General features: G+C 46.0%; 2 protein-coding genes across 7 annotated transcripts in view; both read left to right on the top strand.

Annotated features, from left to right (window-relative positions):
• Window positions 1–19,646, top strand: part of ZNF385C (zinc finger protein 385C) — a 203,589-nt gene that overhangs the window by 108,676 nt on the left and 75,267 nt on the right. The window lies entirely within an intron of this gene.
• Window positions 4,621–18,036, top strand: LOC109289893 (zinc finger protein 862-like). 3 transcript variants are annotated; one of them, XM_019506154.1, is made up of 4 exons: window positions 4,621–4,996; window positions 10,271–10,450; window positions 10,948–11,577; window positions 14,783–18,036. In XM_019506154.1, exons 3-4 carry the CDS (start codon window positions 11,059–11,061, stop codon window positions 16,313–16,315), a joined length of 2,052 nt encoding a protein of 683 aa, XP_019361699.1. In that variant the 5' UTR covers window positions 4,621–4,996; window positions 10,271–10,450; window positions 10,948–11,058; the 3' UTR covers window positions 16,316–18,036. The 3 variants fall into 3 exon arrangements, with proteins under 3 accessions (XP_019361699.1, XP_019361715.1, XP_019361708.1); XM_019506163.1 differs by having other exon boundaries at window positions 4,630–4,671; XM_019506170.1 differs by lacking the exon at window positions 10,271–10,450.

Below are 19,646 nucleotides of genomic sequence, written 5' to 3' on the forward strand. Positions count from 1 at the left end.
CACTTGTCTGTGTTGAAACCCATCCTGTTCTCGTCCGCCCACCCCTGTAACCTGTCTAGGTCTGATTGCAGCCTATGCCTCCCTTCTAGCGTGCCCACATCCCCCCACATCTTAGTGTCGTCAGCAAATTTGAACAGGGTGCTTTTTACCCCCTCATCCAAGTCACTGATGAAGAAGTTGAACAGTGCGGCCCCAAGGACTGAGCCCTGGGGGACCCCACTGCCCACATCCCTCCAGGTCAAGAATGACCCATCCACCACCACTCTCTGGGTGCGACCCTCCAGCCAGTTAGTGACCCATTTGACTGTGTGGGTGTTGACACCACAGTCCCCCAGTTTTTTAATGAGAATGGGGTGAGAGACGGTGTCGAAGGCCTTCATAAAGTCCAGAAAGACTACATCCACTGCTACCCCTGCATCTAAGGATTTTGTGACCTGGTCGCAGAAGGCCACCAGGTTGGTCTGACAGGACCTGCCTCTAATGAACCCATGTTGGTTGCCCCTAAGCTGGCCCCTCATGGACATGTGCCAGGATAATTCTCTCAAAAAGCTTGCCCAGGATTGAGGTAAGACTAACTGGCCTATAGTTTCCTGGGTCCTCCTTCCTCCCTTTTTTGAAAATGGGAACTACGTTGGCCCTCTTCCCGTCCTCTGGCACCACTGAGTGGGGCTCAGCTGGTCCATGTGCTGGATCCAGCCTGTGAACAGACCCCACGCTTCGGGTCTGGTGTCATGTGCTGGGTCCAAGGTTGTGTGCCAGGTTTGGAGCTGTGTGCTGGGTCTGGTCTTGGCCCAATCCAGTGTGCAGGGCCATGTCATCCAGCCCCACAGATCCGAAAAATTAGTGATAGGGGAGCTGTGGCAGTGTTCATTGCCAGGGGACTCCCAAGACCATAGCAAGTAATGTTGCTGCTGCTTCCCCCATTGCCAAATAACCAGACCCTTGCGGAGCCCCACGGGCCAGATGACTCGGCTCCATGGGCTGGATCTGGCCCACAGGCTGTACTTTTAGTATCACTGCTTTAAAAAGAACAGCTGCTCTGCCATTGAGCTCCTCTTATACCAGAATTAAGAGCTATAATGAAAGGCAGGTGTCTCAACCCAGGCTGCTTTAGCAGGAGTTCAGGGAGATTCAGCCAAATGCTGCATGTTCTCTCTGCCTTGTATTGGGTCTTGAGTTGGTTGCTCGAGTGTTGTTTATAGCATTTAAGTCCTGTCTGACCTCAGGAACCCAGTGGTGTGGCCTTCCTTTGTCCATTTCTTCACTTATGCTCTAGAAGTGTGTGTGTGGTGGGGGAGAAAAGAGGACAAAATTGCTTCCCAGCCCTTCTATCCCTAAAGCATGAGGTCTGATTCCTCTAAGGTGACTATCTGGCCACCACCTAACCTGAGCACTGATCACACCTCAGTGGGAGTTTTGCCACTGACCTCACTGCATGTAAGATCAAGCCCTTAAGATCTTGTCTGCACTGGAGGTTGCCCCAAGTCAGCTGTCAGGGGTCTAGCTGCCATCATAGTTGTGTTGGCATGAAGTCCTGGTGTAGTCTGCACCAATGGATAGTGCAGCTTTTGCTGTTTATTTCTGTGTTCAGATAGGGAAAGGATGCCTGATGCAAACCGTAGCTTATTGGGAATTTCCCTGGATGCGTTTGGTGTTGCCACTGAAATTTCACATAGCTGAGGCTGTTTGAGTTGACAGAGCGTATTGATGTAGAACAGTGATTCTAAGCCAGAGTGCTGTGGCACCTATGGGGTGCCATAAAATCCTTTTAAGGGTGCTACAGGGTGCCACGCATGGTTACACTTACTCAGCATGGTTACACCTACTCATGATTCAAAATAAACTCAGAAATTTCAAAAAGGAATACAGAGCATCATACACACCCTAATCTGTTGTGATCCCAAGTTTTTTCCAACAGAAAACTTGCTCTAGTATTTTTCCGTAGTCAACAAATGAGTGAAAACTAAGAGCTGTCATTTTCTGATGGTGCCCTGACTCTGATGAGGGGTGCCTTGAGTCTAAAAAGATTAAGAACTGCTGCTATAGAATACGATCATTTTCCAGTAGTATGTTGAGCAGGGGTGGCATTCTGTTCTTTTCTGGACTCCTAGACAACAGGATTTCATCATCATCATCATAGCAGGGCTGGAAGGGACCTCAAGAGGACATCTAGTCCAACCCTCCTACGTGAGGCAGGAATCATCTTGTGTCCCATACAGGGATCAAACTTGTGACCTTGGCGTTTAATCATATAGGTCTCAAAAATGGCACTTATGCAAAGCCTGGCATACTGTTCCTACACACAGCATCAAGCACATGAGCAGCTAAGTATGTGCCCAGAAATAGAATGCCAACATGTGCATAAGTGTCATGTTTGGGGTCTTAGGTGTTCATATGTAATCATCGAGGCCTCCAGAAAAGATCAGAATGCCAACCTAATTGTTACAGTCTGTCCTAGGAAGGTTGTTCTCATTCATTCACTCCTCAGAGAGACTCTAGTTATGCTCTTAAACCAGTGGTGCCCTATCTTTCAGCCCTGCTGGCCAGATGAGTGGTATGAGGCCAGTTTGCAGGCTGGATCTGATACATGGCCCTGATGCAGCATGTGTCAAATCAGGCCTGTTGCCCCAACCCCACCTGTGCTCATGCTGGATCAGGCCTACTGCCCCAGCCCTAGATCTGTGTCTGCCATCCAGATCCTATACAGGGGCTACATCATCTGGTCCACAGGGCTTGGAAATTTGGTGCTGAGGGAGCGGTGGCAGCATTAATTGATACCATTCTTGCACTGCTGAATTTTCAGATCCCTGGGGAGCCCTATAGGACAGATCACACTGCTCCACGGGTTGGATGTGGTCTCTGGGCTAGAAGATGAGCACTCCCATCTTAAAACTGCTCTGTTCCTTTGTAAAAATCCTCATATTCCTATTCCCAGTGGCTGCCTCCTTCTATAATTTCCGAGGCATAACTGCCTCTGCAAAGTCTGGGAGCTTTCTTCTGAACTCCATTTATGTTCATTTTACTCCCGCAAGGTCCTGAGCATCCCTGTGGCTCTTGCTTTGTGAGATGTTGGGTTAAAAAGAACAAATAGATCTTCTGGGCTATAGATGAGAATGATTCTTTAGTTGCAAAATAAGGCCCTGATCCCACAAGAAGTATGTGCCTGCCTTCACACTCTGCTTCACTGGAACTACTTCCTAGAGTCAAATACGTGCCTCATTCTTAGAGGATCTAATAATTGAAAACCAGTACCTTATAACTCTACCAGCATAGTTAATGTTATGGTATATGATATCACCCCTGCCCACCCAACATAGATGCAGTATGTGGTAGTATTTATACTGCCATCGAACCTAGGAGTTCCAGTCATTGGACCCAGCACCCCGTTGTGCTGGCCATTGTACAGACAGAACAAAAAGATGCTCCCTGCCCCAAAGGGCTTTGTTCTCAGTCTGTATTACTTTCAGGAGTGTGCCTGTGTTGGTAAAACAATGCCTGCAAACCCTGCAGGAGGATATTTGGTCTCTAAAAACTTGCATCCACTGAAAAGCGTAAAAATAAACAATTTGGCACTATTTTGATTGCTCAGTTTTAACAAGGTTTTGCCTTCTGGACCAGGCACTGTTATGCCAGGGTGTGGGTTTTGGGTTGTGTGAAATCAGATATTTGGCAAAAATTAGAAGGGGCCAAACCTGTGATCTTCCTTTGTTCAGGTAAAGACATCTGTCTTCTGGACTTGTTTTTTTTGGACTTGGTAGACAGGAGGAATCTGGATTTAAGATGCTTGGAAACAGCAGTAATGGGCACTAATAGAAGTGGACCGCAAGATGGGGAGTTACTGTAAACACCCTGGGTTGGAGGCACAGGATGCAGAAGACCAGAATTTATTTCCCACCTTTCCACTACTCTTGCCATGTGACTTTGGTTAGGTAGTTTGGGGTCAGACTTTGCAAAGAGCCCATCACAGGTATAGGGACAGTGGTAGGACTGCGCTGTTTGAACCTGCCTGCGTGCCTGGCTGGGAGCTGAGCACCTTTAAAACCCAGTCCTCTGTCGATCTGTGGCTCAGTTCCCCACCTGCACAGGGAGAGAGTGGGGGTAACCACCCCTCCTTCGCCTCCTCTCCTGTCTGTGTAAGCGCAGCACCTAGCAATATGGAGACACTCCTCTCACTTGGGATGCCTTGGCATTGCCACCTTAACATAATGAAGATTGAAGGCAGAGCAGCGTGGCACTTTGGACTATCTTGTTCGGAGAGGCACGAGCTTTTGTAGGCTACAGCCAATTTTGTCAGATGTTGTGATTCAGAGAAGTTAGTGTCTAAGGTGCCACGCTGCCCTGCCTTCTGCCAAATTTCAGGGTAACACATCTAACAACTTTTCTCTATAATTACGATGATCATTAAGAAGATCAACAGCATGCAGTGCTGACAGTTCCTCGTACCCAGCCTCAGCCCAGGGTCCCAGCCAGTGGGGCCCATGGCTTTGTGGTTGAACAAGCAACTGTCCTGACCAAGCAGGTTACAGCTGCCTCCTGCCAAACCTGGTGCAGCGCCACCGCAAAACTTTCTCCATTTTTGGCCACCACTAGTGGCCACTACAGCCACAGGAGGCTGAGAGCATCTGAGCAGCCAGAGAGTCCTCAGAGCAAGATGGCTGCTCCCATGTCCCAGTGAGTGTGTGCAGGGGCTGCAGAGCTGCAGGTCTTTGTTTCGAAAGATCCCTGCCTCTCCTCGGGCACAGTTTTCTTTGCAGCGAGAGGAGAGAGGCAGGGAGGGTGAGGGGGAGGGTGCGCTATGCAGCACCAGCCCTGTTCTGATCCTGATGCCTTACAGAGTGGCTCACTCTAGGGCTGGAGGGGGTTGAATATTGGTTTTGAAAAGGTTTGGTTTGGTTTTGTATTTGGGTTTTTTTGTTTTAGTTTTCATTTCGTTTTTGTCTAAAATCCTGTGAAGTTTGCAGGCCCCTCACTCTAAATTTATGGCAGCGTTTCCATGGTATGTATCTGTAGTGGGGAGGGGGCTGGCATGTGGGGTTGGGTGTTGCAGGGCTGGGGTCCGTGTGTGTATGTGTGTGTGCGCGTGTGTTTGTGTGTTGGGGGGCAGAGAGTTGCATGCTGCTGTTCTCTAGGCAGTTATCAGAAGCTTTTAAAAGATAAGGAGGCTGAGGGGTGGCATTGAAATAGCGTGTGTAATCTGGGCTTTTGCTGATTTATTTGAGACTTGGATGTCAAGAATAGAAGCTTATTGTCTTAAAAATAAATCCTGCCCAAACTTCACTGCAGGCAATTCTCTGCCCAGACTAAGTTACTTCCTGGAGGTGAGTGAAGTATCAGAGGGGACTGGAAATAATGTGGTTACTTCCCTGCCCCCTTCCCTTTCCCTTGCCACAGATCTCATTGTAAAGGACATGCAGCTCCTAATTTTCTGCTTAGTTAGCAGCAGGAAGAGGGGTGGCTAGCAGAGCAGTGAGAAGTACAAGTCCACAGTAGACTTGGAGTTCACCCGTAACAGCCGTTTCTCAACTAGGAAGCACACAGCAGGAGCTGCTTTTTGCTGTCCCTTGGCCATTCCCTGCTTTTTCCAAGTGCTCTCTCTGGAGCAAGGAGATGGTTGAATGCATTTTTACCCATGCTTTGGTGGAGATTGCTGGCTCCATGGACTGCAGAGGCTATTTCTTTGTCTGATGCTTGCATTTGATCTGGGCAGAATTGTCCACTCCAAAAAGTCTTGTAGTTCTACTTTTTCTTTTTTTCTTATCTTTCTAGGGTAGTGATTTTCTTTTTTTCAAGCATCCTATTTTGATTTTTTTTTAATGAATTATCTGTATTGGGGGTCGGGGGAGGCAGCAGAGAAAACAGACTTAATTGCAGCACATTATTTACATACTCTCATGTATGTTATTACAGAACATTATCATCAGGCCTGTTATTACAGAAGTGCAGGCTCCTCAGTGGCTGTAGAGATTTGGGTCCCTCTGTGTAGGGAGATATATGGGGTTCAGCCTGCTCACCTGACAGCGTATATCACCTGTTTGTCTTCAGTGCCTGCCTTCCTCCATCAACTCAGACACTCTATGATGCTCCACTGAGTCTTCCCAAGGAGGGTGTTAGGAGGAAGATCAGATATGGAGAGGGACAGCCATGACTCCTGCTACCTCCTGAGTAAGCAAAGGCGCTCTTGGAACAAGGTGGAGGGATCTAAGAGTGTCATATGTGTTGCAGACCCTGACCCATCTTAGCCACTGTTACAGGATGATCCGGGTCTTTGGGGAAGAGGGACTTCCTGGAGCTGCTAAGGTTTCAGAATGAGGTGGCCAGACATCTTTTAGAGGAAGTAGGGATTTGGGGAACAGGAGTGTATATTTCTGAGGTCTTTCTTGCTACTTTGCTGGTCTTTCCTTCCTTGTATCAGCTGCAAATCCTGAGTCCTGTTCAGGGAAGCAGGGTGCCTGACACCCTGTGCTGCTTCTGGGAAAGCATGAATGATACTGCTAAGTAGCTGGGGCAAGAGATCTGGTGGACATGCTTCCCTGGCTCTGCATATTAGTAACAGGGAACTGCAAAAGATAAATTTGGCAAGAGGTCTTTTAGCTTTGACTCTTAGGTGGGCAAGTCTAGAATAGCTTCCTAATTAATATTTCTGAGGGGAGGGAGAGGATGCTTCTCTCTTTCACAACAAGACCCTTGGGCTCAAACAAAACAAGGAGTCTGCAAACTTTGTAAAACGTCCTCTAACTTTTGGAATTGTTTCCTGACTGCTTGTGGCTTTCATTGGACAGAGGTGGGATTGAGAGCTGCCCTTAAGAGGCCTTGATTTTTTTTTTAAAGCACATGAAAAAGGTTACATGGGATAGACAAAAAAAGATAGAAGGCTACCAATCCTCATTCTTCCATGTGCCAGCCAAACTCACTTCGCTGGGGTCAGGAAGAAACCTATCCTTGTGGCAAAAGGCATCTGATGGCAGCAGCTTTGAACCTTGCTCTGACCCAGTCAAGCAGTACTTTTATTCTTTCTCTATGGTCTGATTGAAAGCCCATTGCATCAGAGGCTATTAGTGAACATGGCCCATTTGCCACATACACCAGGAGAAAGTTTAAACCCAGAGCAGGTGTATCTGATCCCTGCTATTATGGGCTGTTGTTGGAAGACCTTGTGGGAGATCTGTGCTTGTGGAAGAATTTGGAGGGGAGCAAACAATTATTTGGCAGATGAGGGGTGAGGGGATTTCTCCCTAACTTGAAGAATGGTATGAGGGAGGCAGAAAATGAGAGGAGAGGTATGGAGGGGTGCGGGGATAGTTTTAAGACCTGGATAGAGTCATCAGGAAGTGATGAGTGTGGGGACAGGACCTGTGAGATGCAGTCACCCCATTCTAGTCCAGCGTGTGGGGAGAAAGTGCTGTCTGTGCTGCTCTGACCTTCAGTGATATTGGCTGGCCAGAAAAGCAGCATTATGGTAGGGAAGTTCTTCCTGGAGAGAAAGCAGAATACTTATTCATGTTCAGTAGGTACATGGATGCTACGACGTCAACCTCACAACCTGCCCACTGAGGCAGATACCTCTTCTTCTCCTCATACTAATAATGGAGAAACTGAGGCTCGGGCACTAAGCAGTTTGAGGTCTCAAAAGGGAGAAAGAGTTGGGGGCAGGAGTGGAACAGTTGGGTCCTGGTCCTGTGCTCAACTCACTTTCACTCCCTTTTCCCTGCACTTCCCCCCCACTCCCTTGCCATACTGCATGGTCTTCAGGAACTGACTCTGGCATTATCCAGAGAGGGCATCTATGCAGCTGCGTGGTGCTGCTTTTCCAGGCTGGAGGATACCTCATGCTTCCCTGGCAGACTTAGCAGTGGCTGGTTTCCAGCCCCACAGACCTGGCTGTCCTGTAGTTGGCAATAAGTCCTTGCCACTTAACCACCCAGGCCAGCTGAGGTCATGTTACTCCTCAATGCAGTTCCCATGTAGTTTTGTGAAAAGGAAGCTCTTTTCACATTACACCTTGCTTTCATTTCCTTTCGTGGGCTATTTTTTTCTCTCTGGACAGTTGGGATGTTTTCTGGCTCCAGTTGCATCTTTAGCCCTCCCTTCTGCTGGATTAATCCAGCTACCTGGACTTGGAAAGCTGAGAATTTGGAGCATCACAAAGAGGAGCCAGGTGGTAGAGAGAAGGTGGTGGGGTTAGAGTACCTGGAAATGGGGCATCTTAGCCATCCTTTCCTCAGGAGCTGTGGGGAAGAGTAGGAGGAGAGGGACTCTGAAAATATTTGACCTCTTCATTTTTCAGCCTAGAAGAAGAGGGAACTGAAAAAAAAAAAAAAAAAAAAGGGAGCAGTGTTGCTAGCTCACTGTTGTCCTATGGTTTCAGAGGGCAGGAAGGAAGAGAATGAAATTGGGGCTTGGCAGGTGGAGTTGATAGACTAGTAGCAGGTTCCCTTTAAAGGAGTCTATTAGCTGCTGGAAAGAAGATGGGAACCCAGGAGGGGACTGCATCATTCACACTGTAACCAAAGAGCAGTAGCAAACCCCACAGCTCTGAGGGAGGCTTGGCTGTGGACAAAGGCTGCACTATACATGGCTATGGCACTGCGTGCACAATACTGGCTCAGATGCCACATGCTGTGTGTCCAGTCCTATCCTGTCAGGAGCTGAGCTGTGGGACTCCTTATTCTTTGCTGCACCTGCAGTTCGTGGGAGGGCTTGAAGGAATGCTGGTTTCATTATCATTAATTCCCTTTTCCTTCCGAACAGCCGATACTCTAGTTCTCTTTCATTTCTTCATTTCTCCATGCCTGCTTTCCTTTTATTTCCCCATTACTCCTTCTACTGCAAGTAAGCTGAGCACTGAGGGAAGGTGTTTGGCTGAAGCTCCCTATCTAGCCATAGGACAGGCACAACCTGTGCTCCCCACTTCCTGCCAGATTTTCTGTCCTTGGCCTGGGCAGTCACTTGTCTTTCTGTTTAGGCCACCAGTAGGGGGGCTAATTAGTGCTAATTGGACAACTGTCGAGTGTTAAGAATCAGACTGTGACACTAAACTTACTCCAGAGTGGCCATGAATGGTAATGACCTTTGCTCACTGTTTCTCTCTGTACGTAGAGACTACTATAGCAAAGTGGACCTTTGGCCCACCCAATCCAGTATCTTCCAGCTGCTTCAGAAGTAGCTGCAAGATGCACAAGCAATAAGCAGGTGCCAGGTAGTCTGCCTCTCAAGAACATCTCTTCCTAAGGGATTGGTTTAAACCCCAAAACATGAGGTGTTTGTCTTTTCAAGCTGGTGACCATTAATTATTGTAACTCCTGTTATTTGTGTCACCTTCAAACTATACAGTTCCTCATTCAAGTCTTGCCAATTTTTTTGCCCTCAGTGTCATCCTGTAGCAAGGAGTTCCACTGTCTCATTATGCACAGGCTGGGCCAGTTTTTCCTGGGTCGCACTGAGCAAGTCTCTATCACCTTTCATTTTATGTCCCTTTATTCTTCAGTCCCGCTTTCTCTTGTCTTCTCATTTTGTAGGATCCATTCTCCTTCCATTACATCTGCCTCAGTGCTGTCATAATCCTAAGACCTAGTTAAGCCTTAGCATGTGTTTAAATTCTTTAGTGAATATGGGTGAGTTTAAACTCATCCTTTTGGTTTTTTGTTGCATCAGGGCTTAAGGACATCTCTTGAGAACTCATGGCACTATCCACTTCAAGACACCTTTCCTCCTGAAAACTGACTTGGTGCTGGCTCCCCAGTCTTCCAAATAAGGGACCAGTCCAAACCAAGTCTTCTGAGCCTGGAATCTTATTGGTTTCAGGGAGGTGTCAGAACCTTACTGTGAGGCTGGTACATATATACCACCTATACATAGAAAATAAACAAGGTGAAGTTTAATACACACACATGCAAATCTCTAGCTACATGATTTTCAGTTAGTCGGAGGCCTCTGAGTTAGCAGTGCTCAGCTAGAGAAGACCTCCAGGGAGTCCAACACCAGGCTGGTAGCTTTCCAGAACATTGACCAGCCCTCCATAGTGATGGGTTTTAATGGAAGACAACATGCTTGCAAGTTAAACCTGAGAATCTGTTCTTGCCCTCTTAGACTGCCTTTGGAAAGGGTTCCACAGACTTGCTGATTATCAGAAGTGACAGCTCAGCTTCCACTGCTGTTAGGAAGTAAAATGCAAAGCACTGGCTCCCTTTTGGCAAGGTGAAGAATTGGGACTCCTCCTCCTGAGGCTAAACACTGATTTTAAGCCTATTATGATTCTTCTCCATCTTCACAGGATCCACTGTGGCATGTAGTTTCAGTATGGTTGGCCTCCAGCATAATCTGTTTGAGGCCACACTTCTGTCAGTTGGTCCCTGGATGGATTATATCATGGGTGAAGTAGAGCATCTGCATCAACCAGTTTCCTTAAAATAGCCTGCCACTTGAATGCAGTTTCATGGACAGTAGCAACACTGTGAGTACAAGGATACACCAGCCCCTGGGATCTTAACCACCAGGTTGCCTATCCCTGCTTAGAGCATATCTGGGCAACATGGTAGTTGAAGGAATAGCCCTCTGTATGTATTGATGCTTTCCCATTGTAGCTAGGAGCCGCAGAGGACAGCAGACTTTTTGGGTGGTGGGAAGGCAAAGCTCTGGTAACCTGCATGTCTTCCTTGGAGAGAGAATGCAGACCTTGCTCTGGGCTTGGGTGTTCCACCTCACCCCGCCTCTTCTGGACGGCAAGATTGGGGGGGATCTGTTGGCCTGGGAGGACCTGAATGTTAAGGAGTCTGTGAGATCCTGCTGTGCCGATGGCAAGTGGTATTCAGTTAACCTCCTGTAGATGGTCTCTGGTCTTTGTAGTTAGTGCTATCTTAACCCTTCATTAAACAATGAAAACAAATAATTAGAGAAGACAAAGCTTTACCAGCTCCCTAATCCCTCTCCCCTTGTCTCTTTCGTCTCCAGTCGAACCAGGAAAGTGGTAATAAACCTTCCTTACTAAATTAAATGTAGAGGCTGCTCCTTCAAGGAAAATTTCAGTACATCCGTAGTGTTGGGTTTCCCAGACACAGCAGTATGGTACCTCCAGGGAAAAAGCCAGCTGGGGAAACTTCCAATTCCAATAAAAAGTGTAAGCGCTATTTCAATGAGCACTGGAAGGAAGAATTTACGTGGCTGGAGTTTGACTATGAAAGGAAACTCATGTTTTGCATAGAATGTCGCCAGGCACTGGTGAAGAATAAACATGGCAAGGCGGAGAATGCCTTTACTGTGGGGACGGACAACTTCCAGCGCCATGCTCTGCTACGGCACGTCACTTCTGGAGCTCACCGCCAGGCCCTAGCGGTTAACAGAGAGCAGCTGGCTTTTGAGTCACGTGTCCACAACCACCAGGAACTGCGCTCGGTGATAAAGGTGGAAGTAAACCCGACCAAGATAGCCATCCTCACCACCGTGTACTGGATGGCTAAGGAGGAGATCCCAGACGACAAGTGCTCTTCGCTGCTCGAGTTCCAGAAGCTTAACCTCTGTCAAGCCCTCCTGACTTCAGAGCACAACGAGTATTACCACCCCAGCAGCATCAAAGAGATGCAGGTGTGTATTCAGGGTGGGTTCTGTCCTGACATGTTCTCTTTCTGCAGTTCCTTTCAGTCTAACCTTGCTGCTGCCATGTCGCACAGCAGTTCATCCATGGAGGAGGAAAGCTGTCTTAATGTTCCCAGCTCAGCAAAACACTTAAGCATGGACTGGAGTTTGCTGCTGTTCAGCCAGGGACCCAAGCCTTGATCATCCCTGTTCACAAAAGCACTTTGGCATGTGTCCTAACATGGAGTACACTGACATAGTAGGCTGTATGCAGCTGCCTCTCCACCTACCAATAGCATGGCCACAACCAGTTGGTGGTGTGGGTGGCCTGATTAGCACTGCTGACTGTGCTAATTAGCTGGCCTTTAAGGTTGTACTAAAGCAGCTACCCTGCTTCTGGTTGTGGAGACCGCCCGTGTGGAACAGGTTGGTGTTTGAGGGTGCTGCTGCCCAGTATGGCACACTTGTTCTGTAGACATTCTCAATCCTTCTGAATGTCCCTAAAGTTTGAAATGCATTCCTGACTAGGGGCCACAAGTGTACCCCCTGCCCCATTGACTTCAATGGAGTATAAACACGTAGTTAAAAGCTTTGCTGAGCCAGGGCCTAAAAGCTGCCTTTTAATAGAGATCCTCTTGTCTTGAAAGCTACTTTAAAGTGCCCCCTTGCACAAGCTCCAGTACCATTTTATAGATCTTTAGTGATGACAGTTCATTGCTCTCACTGTGTTCTGTTTTCCTATGATGCCTTTCAGACAGTGTCTAAACAGCCCTTGCAAAACCTGCTGTGAAGGGGGTAAGCAGTTAAATCCCCATTTTACCAATGGGAAAAACCAAGTCATGGAAAAGTCAGTAGGTTTGCATGAATTTTGGGGTCAGCACAAGGCTTCTACATCTGGGCTTTTATCCCCAAGGGAGAATCGTGGAGCTGAGGCAAGTTGTTTGGCATCGATCCTTGGCTCGGTCCACTAATTCAGGCTGCCTCTGTCGGCACTAATCCTTTATACAAGATTACTTGCGCTGGGCAACCCTCGTTTTACTTGGTCCCTTGGGTGCATTGGCTTAGGACACGTTCCTCTGTATTAAAAATTCATGCAACACCTTGTCAGTGTCAATTCCTAATTAGGCAACATGGGAACTGTAAGGGCCAGGAGGAAATGCTGTGGTCCATCAAGAGCTGGCCTTTATTAATAAATAGGGAACCAAGTTTTCACCCTGCCATTCATGTGCTTTTGATGTACATGGGAAATCATTGTACTTTAAAAGAAAGCACAGTCGGAAGCATTTTTTTCTCCCTACTGTTTGAATGTGACAGATTTCACAGTAAGTTAATGATGAATATTTTAACAGTAAAAGCTTGGGAGTTCAGTTAGAATACTAGAGCACTGTGGACCTCTTTTTCTTCTGCTTTTGCCTTCAGCTGGGTGATCAGCAAGATCAAGTGGCCAAAGAATTCAGAGATGGTTTTCTTAATTTTACAAATGTTTCATGCCTGTTAAAATCAAATTAATTTTTAGCGAATCTTGGCTGGTTGCCCATCATTTCAGATAAATAAAGAGACTTATTTTACTGCAGATAGACTAAACCCACTAATTAGATTTTTCAGTCCGTTAGTGCTGCTTGCGGCATTTGGAGGGGAGGAGGGGGAGTTTTTCCTTCAAACCACTGGTATTTTAATGAAACAGGCAAAATGGAATTATGAAGGAAGATGTCGTGAAGTTTCATTGTTTTTTTCTATGCGTGATTTGTTTTTGTTTTTTGTTTTTAAAGCAGGGACTTAATAGATCAAAGTAACCAAGAAAAAGCAGGTCTTTAGGTATTCTTATTAGACTTAAATGAGGCCGAGATCTTGGGAGTTGTTAGCAAGGTAGGGAGAGGGGAAAACTCCTGTTCAGGACAGCTCTTGAACGCATGTGTAAATCTTGTTGAAGTCCATGGGTGTTAGGGAAACACTTTCCTTAGGTGTGTATTTTGAGTGCTTTCCTGGATCAGAGCTTTAAATTCATTGTTGGAAACCCAAACTGTCTAAACAAGAAGTTTACTTTAAAAAAAAGGGGCGGGGGGAAAGCTGGGGGGGTTCAGTTGCCTCTCTGTGCAGTACCCACAACAGTGGCACCAAACCTGTTTGAACTCTGTCCCACCTTTATGACCACAACATTAATAATAATACTAATACTGCAGGATCTTAAAGTAATTGGCACAAACACCACCACAGAACTCTAATGCACAGATCCAATGGACCAGACCCAGCCCATGGAAGCACTGAATCTCACCCACATACTAGGGGCTTCAGCATCAGGCAGCCTTGGCTGCAGCACTCTCCTGTACCACCACAGGGACAAGCAGCAGTGGGGACTGGGTCAGAGAGTCTACCCACCTCTGACCCAGCAAAAGGCTTTCAAGCCTACCCCTCCTCTAGTGGAATAATTTTACGACAAAGTCATTTCCCTCATGCTGCCAGGAAGCAAGAACATGACATGAAAGGGATTGGACCATTATGATCAAATATTGCAGTATGTGTTTTTTTGTGAAATAAGTGTTGCCTGGATGACTTCAGTGGAAGTTCTCATGTAAAAGATGCTAAATACCAAGAGCTAGACCCTGTTATCTGTCACTCCATGGGATTTCCAGTGGAGTTACTCCAAATTTTAAGCTAGAACTCCAGGTAAAATTTATGTCAGTAAAGGTGCCTAAGCATTTTTAAGTGCATTTTTCAGGGTAAAAAGTGCCCACGTCCTATTGCCTTTCACTGTTTCTTAAGAAGCTTATGAGCCAGAAGCTGAATTTTTAAAAGCATTGCAGTCCTAGTTTAAAAAATAGTTTAAACTCTTAAAAACCTAAGATTCATCAAAAGACAGAGGGACTTTGGTTTGTTATGGAGATATTTTTTTAAATGATAGCCAAAATACCATTGGTTTTCATTGATTCCCGTGGACTTGCTTTGGAAAACATGGTGTAGACTTCCATATCACTTCAGTCCTTTGGAAAATTTTATCTTAAAGCTCATTGAAAAGCAATGTGCTTTTCCTTAAGTGCTTTCCTGAATCAGAGTTACATACGCTGGTTTAAGCAAGATCAGATCTGTCTGTACACCTTGCAGTTGTTTATCTTGTCACGGGTGCTGCATATCTCCCATGTGCTTTTGAAATTCATTTTAATTTTTTTCTCCTCCCGCACCCACTCCCAACTTCCTGCTGCTTCATTAACTGGCCCAGGCAGCGATCGTCAAAGTCCTTCACAACGAGGACAGGCACAAGATGAAAGCATCACCGTTCATTGGCCTGGTGGTGGACGAGACGGTTGATGTCATGGAGCATCGGAACCTCATCATGTTTACAACCACGGTCTCACCGTGCAGTGGGCAGACCTCAATCACGTTCCTGGGCAGTTTTGAGCTGCCGGCTGGGGAGGCATCTACTGTGGCAGACAAAGTGGTTGAGGTAATGCATTCTTTTGGAGTTCCCACCATGAAGATCACATGGCTCAGCTCTGACAGCTCTTCTCTGATGGCTGACAGGCTTAATGGGGTGGGGACTAAGCTGAAGTCCATGTGCCCCCTCCTCACCGAGATGCACTGCATATCCCATAGGAACTCCCTTCTACCCTCTGAGAGTGGCATTAATATAGAATATGTCCAGAAGTATGAAACTACGGTGGATGCTGTTTACAGACTCTACTCCAACTTCAAAGGGGAGAGTAACAGCCTCCAAGAGCTTCAGAGTGTCCTGGATCTGTGCGAGATAGACCTAGAGGACCCTAAGACCATCCACTGGACTTCCATCTTCCCAGCAGTGGAAGCTATCGATTCCTCATGGCCCACACTGGTACTTCTGTTAGAGAGTGAGTCAGAGAGATCCCCTGTGGCATTTGGCCTCTGTGAAGAGCTCAAGAAGTTCCAGTTTGTGGCATTCACCAAGATCCTCCTGGATGTCCTCCCCATCTTCCAGAAGCTAAGCCGGTTCTTCCAAATTGAAGATTTTGACCTCTCCATCCTCAAACCCATCGTCTCCGCTACCGCCACCACCCTGCAAGCCCAGAAGATCACCAGTGGCCAGAACTTCCAGGAGTTCCTTAATGAGATGAATGAGCACCCCCGGGAAGACCGCGAGGATGAAAGCAGGTTCTACTACAAAGGAGTGGAGCTGGCCAACTGCTCCAAGGTACACCTGAAAAACTTTGAGCATTTGAAGGAGACCTACCTTGAGAGTGTGCGGGACAACCTGCTGGATCGGTTCCCTAGCAATGTCCTGGAGGCAGTCAACTCATTCTCCGCCATCTTTAACCCCAAGTGCTACCCTCAGTCTTTGGATGATATCAGCAGCTATGGTATCAGCGAGCTGAACTTCCTCTTGCAGGCATATTCCCGGTTGGTGGTGAGCGAGAGGGCTCTAAATGATTTTCCCCTCTTCAAACGGATAGTGTTTAGCCTCAGCCAACTGTCCTTTAAGGATCTGTGCATCAAGCTGGTTTACAGCAATTCTGAAATGCACGAGCTCTTTCCTGACTTTGCTGTCCTGGCTGCTGTTGCGTTGGCCTTGCCTCTTGGCTCAGTGCTTTATGAGAAAATTAACCGGGGGAGGGAACTCGTGAAACGCAGCCAGTGGCGCTATGCAAAAGATGAAGGCCTGTCCAACCTCATGAAGATCGCCATAGATGGGCCCACCATCAATGAGTTTGACTTTGCATTAGCCATTGAGTATTACGAAAGTATGAGAGAATCCAGTTTTATCATGGCACAGGTTAACTAAGCCACCCTTCTGGGCAACAGAATGTGAAAGCGTAAAGTATTTTTGACTTTGAGATAACATAACCCTGTTGATGGGGTATGAGGCCTTACACTGAAACTAGAATATTAATGGCTAAATTTTGTTTTGTTTTGTTTTATCCCTGTTTGTCCCACTGCTTTGCTACTCCTGCCGTATCTGATCAGAGGACCATGTGTTACAGGTTCCAGGGATAGTTGGGAAATGTTACAAGTATTTCCTGTTCCATGTTGGGACTTTTGATGTGAGTCCTACTTTTAAGCAGGAAGAGGGATTCTTTTCTAAATCTGTTTCAGTCCTGACACCACAAAAAAGTTTGATTGAATCAGCTGACTCTCTTTTCCTGCTTTCTTAAATCAGTGGTTCTCAACCTTGTTAGGCTCAAGGAACCCCTTGTTAGGTTAAAGGCACCCCTCCTTAGACTCAAGGCACCCTCAGAAAATGTCAGCTCTGAATTTTCACTCAATTTTTGATCATGGAAAAATAATATAGTCATTTTTCTATTGCAAAGAACTCAAAAAGACTACAACAGGTCAGAATTTTTTTAAATGCATGGATTCTTGTTTAAAATCATTGTGTTTCTTTTGTGAATCATATTTGCACACCCAACAATGCTAATATCATGTGGCACCCTGTAGCACCCCTGAAAAGATGTTGCAGCACCCCAGGGTGCTGCGGTATGCTGGTTGAGAATCACTGTCTTAAATGTATCCATTCTCTTAAATTCTGAATAGCATTTAGAATCACCTTTATCTTTCCTCTCTTTATTAAGGGAAAAAAAACCTCGTGTCTTGAGCTCAAATGTTACATTGCTTTTGCACACTGATACCTGGCAGCTTTTTTTTCTTGATGTTCCACAAAAATAACCAATTTTTACTCTTTGGAGCCTGGAGAATGAACACCGAGACAGCATTTCTTTCTAGCTCTGTCACAAATCCGATAATGCCTAGCAGTGTCTTGTTGAAATTCCTTGCACACAGCACAAAATATTTTTAGTGTTGGAATCAGTTTGTGATCATTGCAACTGTGAGCAATTTAGAAAAATGATATTGTAATCACCAAGGAAACATTAACTTTTAAATGCATCATTATGTATATATGTGTGTGTACATATATATATAATATATATATATACACAAAATATATATAAATATATATATTAAATAAATCTATCTTACCTTTCCTAGTGTTAAAGTACAAAGATGTCTAAAAGGAGGGTTTGGTTTGGTTTGGTTTGGTTTGGTTTGGTTTGCAGTGACAATAAATTATATATGGGGTCCAAAAAGTAATAAATAATTCCTTGTTTTTCAAAATACCTGACCTTTCCATTGCAGCCTAAGACTTGCAATCTTGCAACCAAAGAATGAGCCTTTTAACATCTACCTTATGAACAAGCTTGAGTTTTTGTTTGTGTTGGTTGATTTTTCTTTTTGAACATTCCCTCACCTTGAAGTGAGTGAGGTTTTCTCAAACCATGACAGCTCAGTGAAATGGCAGCTTTTTATTGGATCAGTACACAAATGTGCAAGAATTGTAACCAAGTCCAGATAGAATTTGTTGCATGGCATGTGTTCTCTTCGTTAATTATACAAGCCTATGTTTGTTTTTACCTTACTCGGGGTGCTTTTCTTAGTTCTGTAGAAGGGGGAAGAAAGACCCTTATTACTGGTTTTAATTTGCAATAAAGTTGAAACTTTGAACTAACATATCACGTTACTTGAATGCTTGTACATCCTAAGAACAATGCTTGTTTGGCAAGAATAGCTACAGTGGGGCAACAGGAAATCCGACAAGGCCTCCAGGTTCTCGTGCTCAGCAGTATCATATCCATTACCTTGATGGCAAACTAAAGCATCAGAGCTTTATTATGGCCACATCATCCTCTTACATGCACCTGTGCAAGTGTTTCCATTTAGACCTTGAACCAAAGACCAGTGGAAGAAGCGAAATCTTCGCTGGGTCCCAGATTCCCAGTGTTAACAAGTAATGTGCACCACTTCTGTGATGGGATGAGGGTCAGTGTAGTCCAGATCTGACCTGTCACTGCTATAACGGGTTCTTGACTTTGCTATCCTGTAAATGTTTTCATGTGTGGTATTCCTCCTGTGGCAATTCAGATGCAGTAGAAGTAGTTCAGATACATTGCTTCTGAGATCTCTTTACTGCTTGTGGCCAAATTCCACTCTAGAGTGAGTGAGCCCAGTTCCATCAAGGGTGATAGAATTATGTCTTTTCCTTCCCTGAGCAATTTGCCCTGAATGCCAGCTGTGTACTGGTAAACTATAGACATGTTCATGGTGAAGGTGGCTCTGGTTTGTCCTCTAACAATGCCTAGAGGTGGTTAACAGGGCTCCATGGTGCTAGACCAGGGGTTTCAAACTCATCCCTGTGGACCAGATGAGTAGCACTGAGCTGGTCCACTGGCTGGACTGGGCTTACAAACTATCCCCACATTCCAGATCCAGTGTGTGTCCTGGAGCAGCTGAAGCAGGCATGGTGTGCAGCCCCAGCCTGTTTCAGTCTCCAGAGCTATGCTGCATGGCCCTGAAGCCACTTCCACTGTGGGGCAGTGCCGCATATGGCAGCCACTCTGCTGTTCCAGAACATGAGCGGGAGCGGACACCACATGCAGCGTATTGGGCCATCTGGTGCACCCCACATGCTGCCTGTGGGTCATGCTGACACCTCTGTACAAGACGCTAGTGCCATTCTCCCACACAGGGTCAGTGCAGTCTCTGGCCCCAAATCACAAATAAATGTTGCCTTGAAAATGTCATTCATTTTGTGCTTGTTGGCTCCACTTTTAAAATCCTTCAAGCTACATTCTCCTTATCATTCATATATTTATTATTTATATGACAGTAGCACCAGAAGGCCTCAGAAATCAGAGACCCATTTTGTTGTGTACGTGTACACACATGCGCGCGCACACACGTGTAGCTCTGTAGCATTTTTATAGCAAAGTCTAGGAGAAAGAAAGGTGTTTTTTTTGCATAAGGAAACTGAACACAGAGAGAGACATTCAGCTACTTTCTTGCTTACACAAGTGGTCTCTAGCCAAGACCACCCTTCCCATATCTTCTTAGCTCGTTGGCTAAATTAAACAAATGCTTTATCGTGTGTCAATGTGGTTAAAGTTCTGTCCCTTGACTTCTACCCCTCTCCCATTTTATTTTTGCAGTACACTGGTAAAAATACTTCTGGAGAAGCTTTTACTCTCAACAAAGTATGGGCTTGGCATTGTTCCTACCAGCACCCACCTCTTCCCAGAAACCGTCCAGGTAGCCCATTGAAGAAATAACTGGCAGCGTGGGGG

Source organism: Gavialis gangeticus, unplaced genomic scaffold, assembly GCF_001723915.1.
Source record: "Gavialis gangeticus isolate Ggan-Ray unplaced genomic scaffold, GavGan_comp1, whole genome shotgun sequence".
NCBI classification, from domain to species: domain Eukaryota; kingdom Metazoa; phylum Chordata; order Crocodylia; family Gavialidae; genus Gavialis; species Gavialis gangeticus.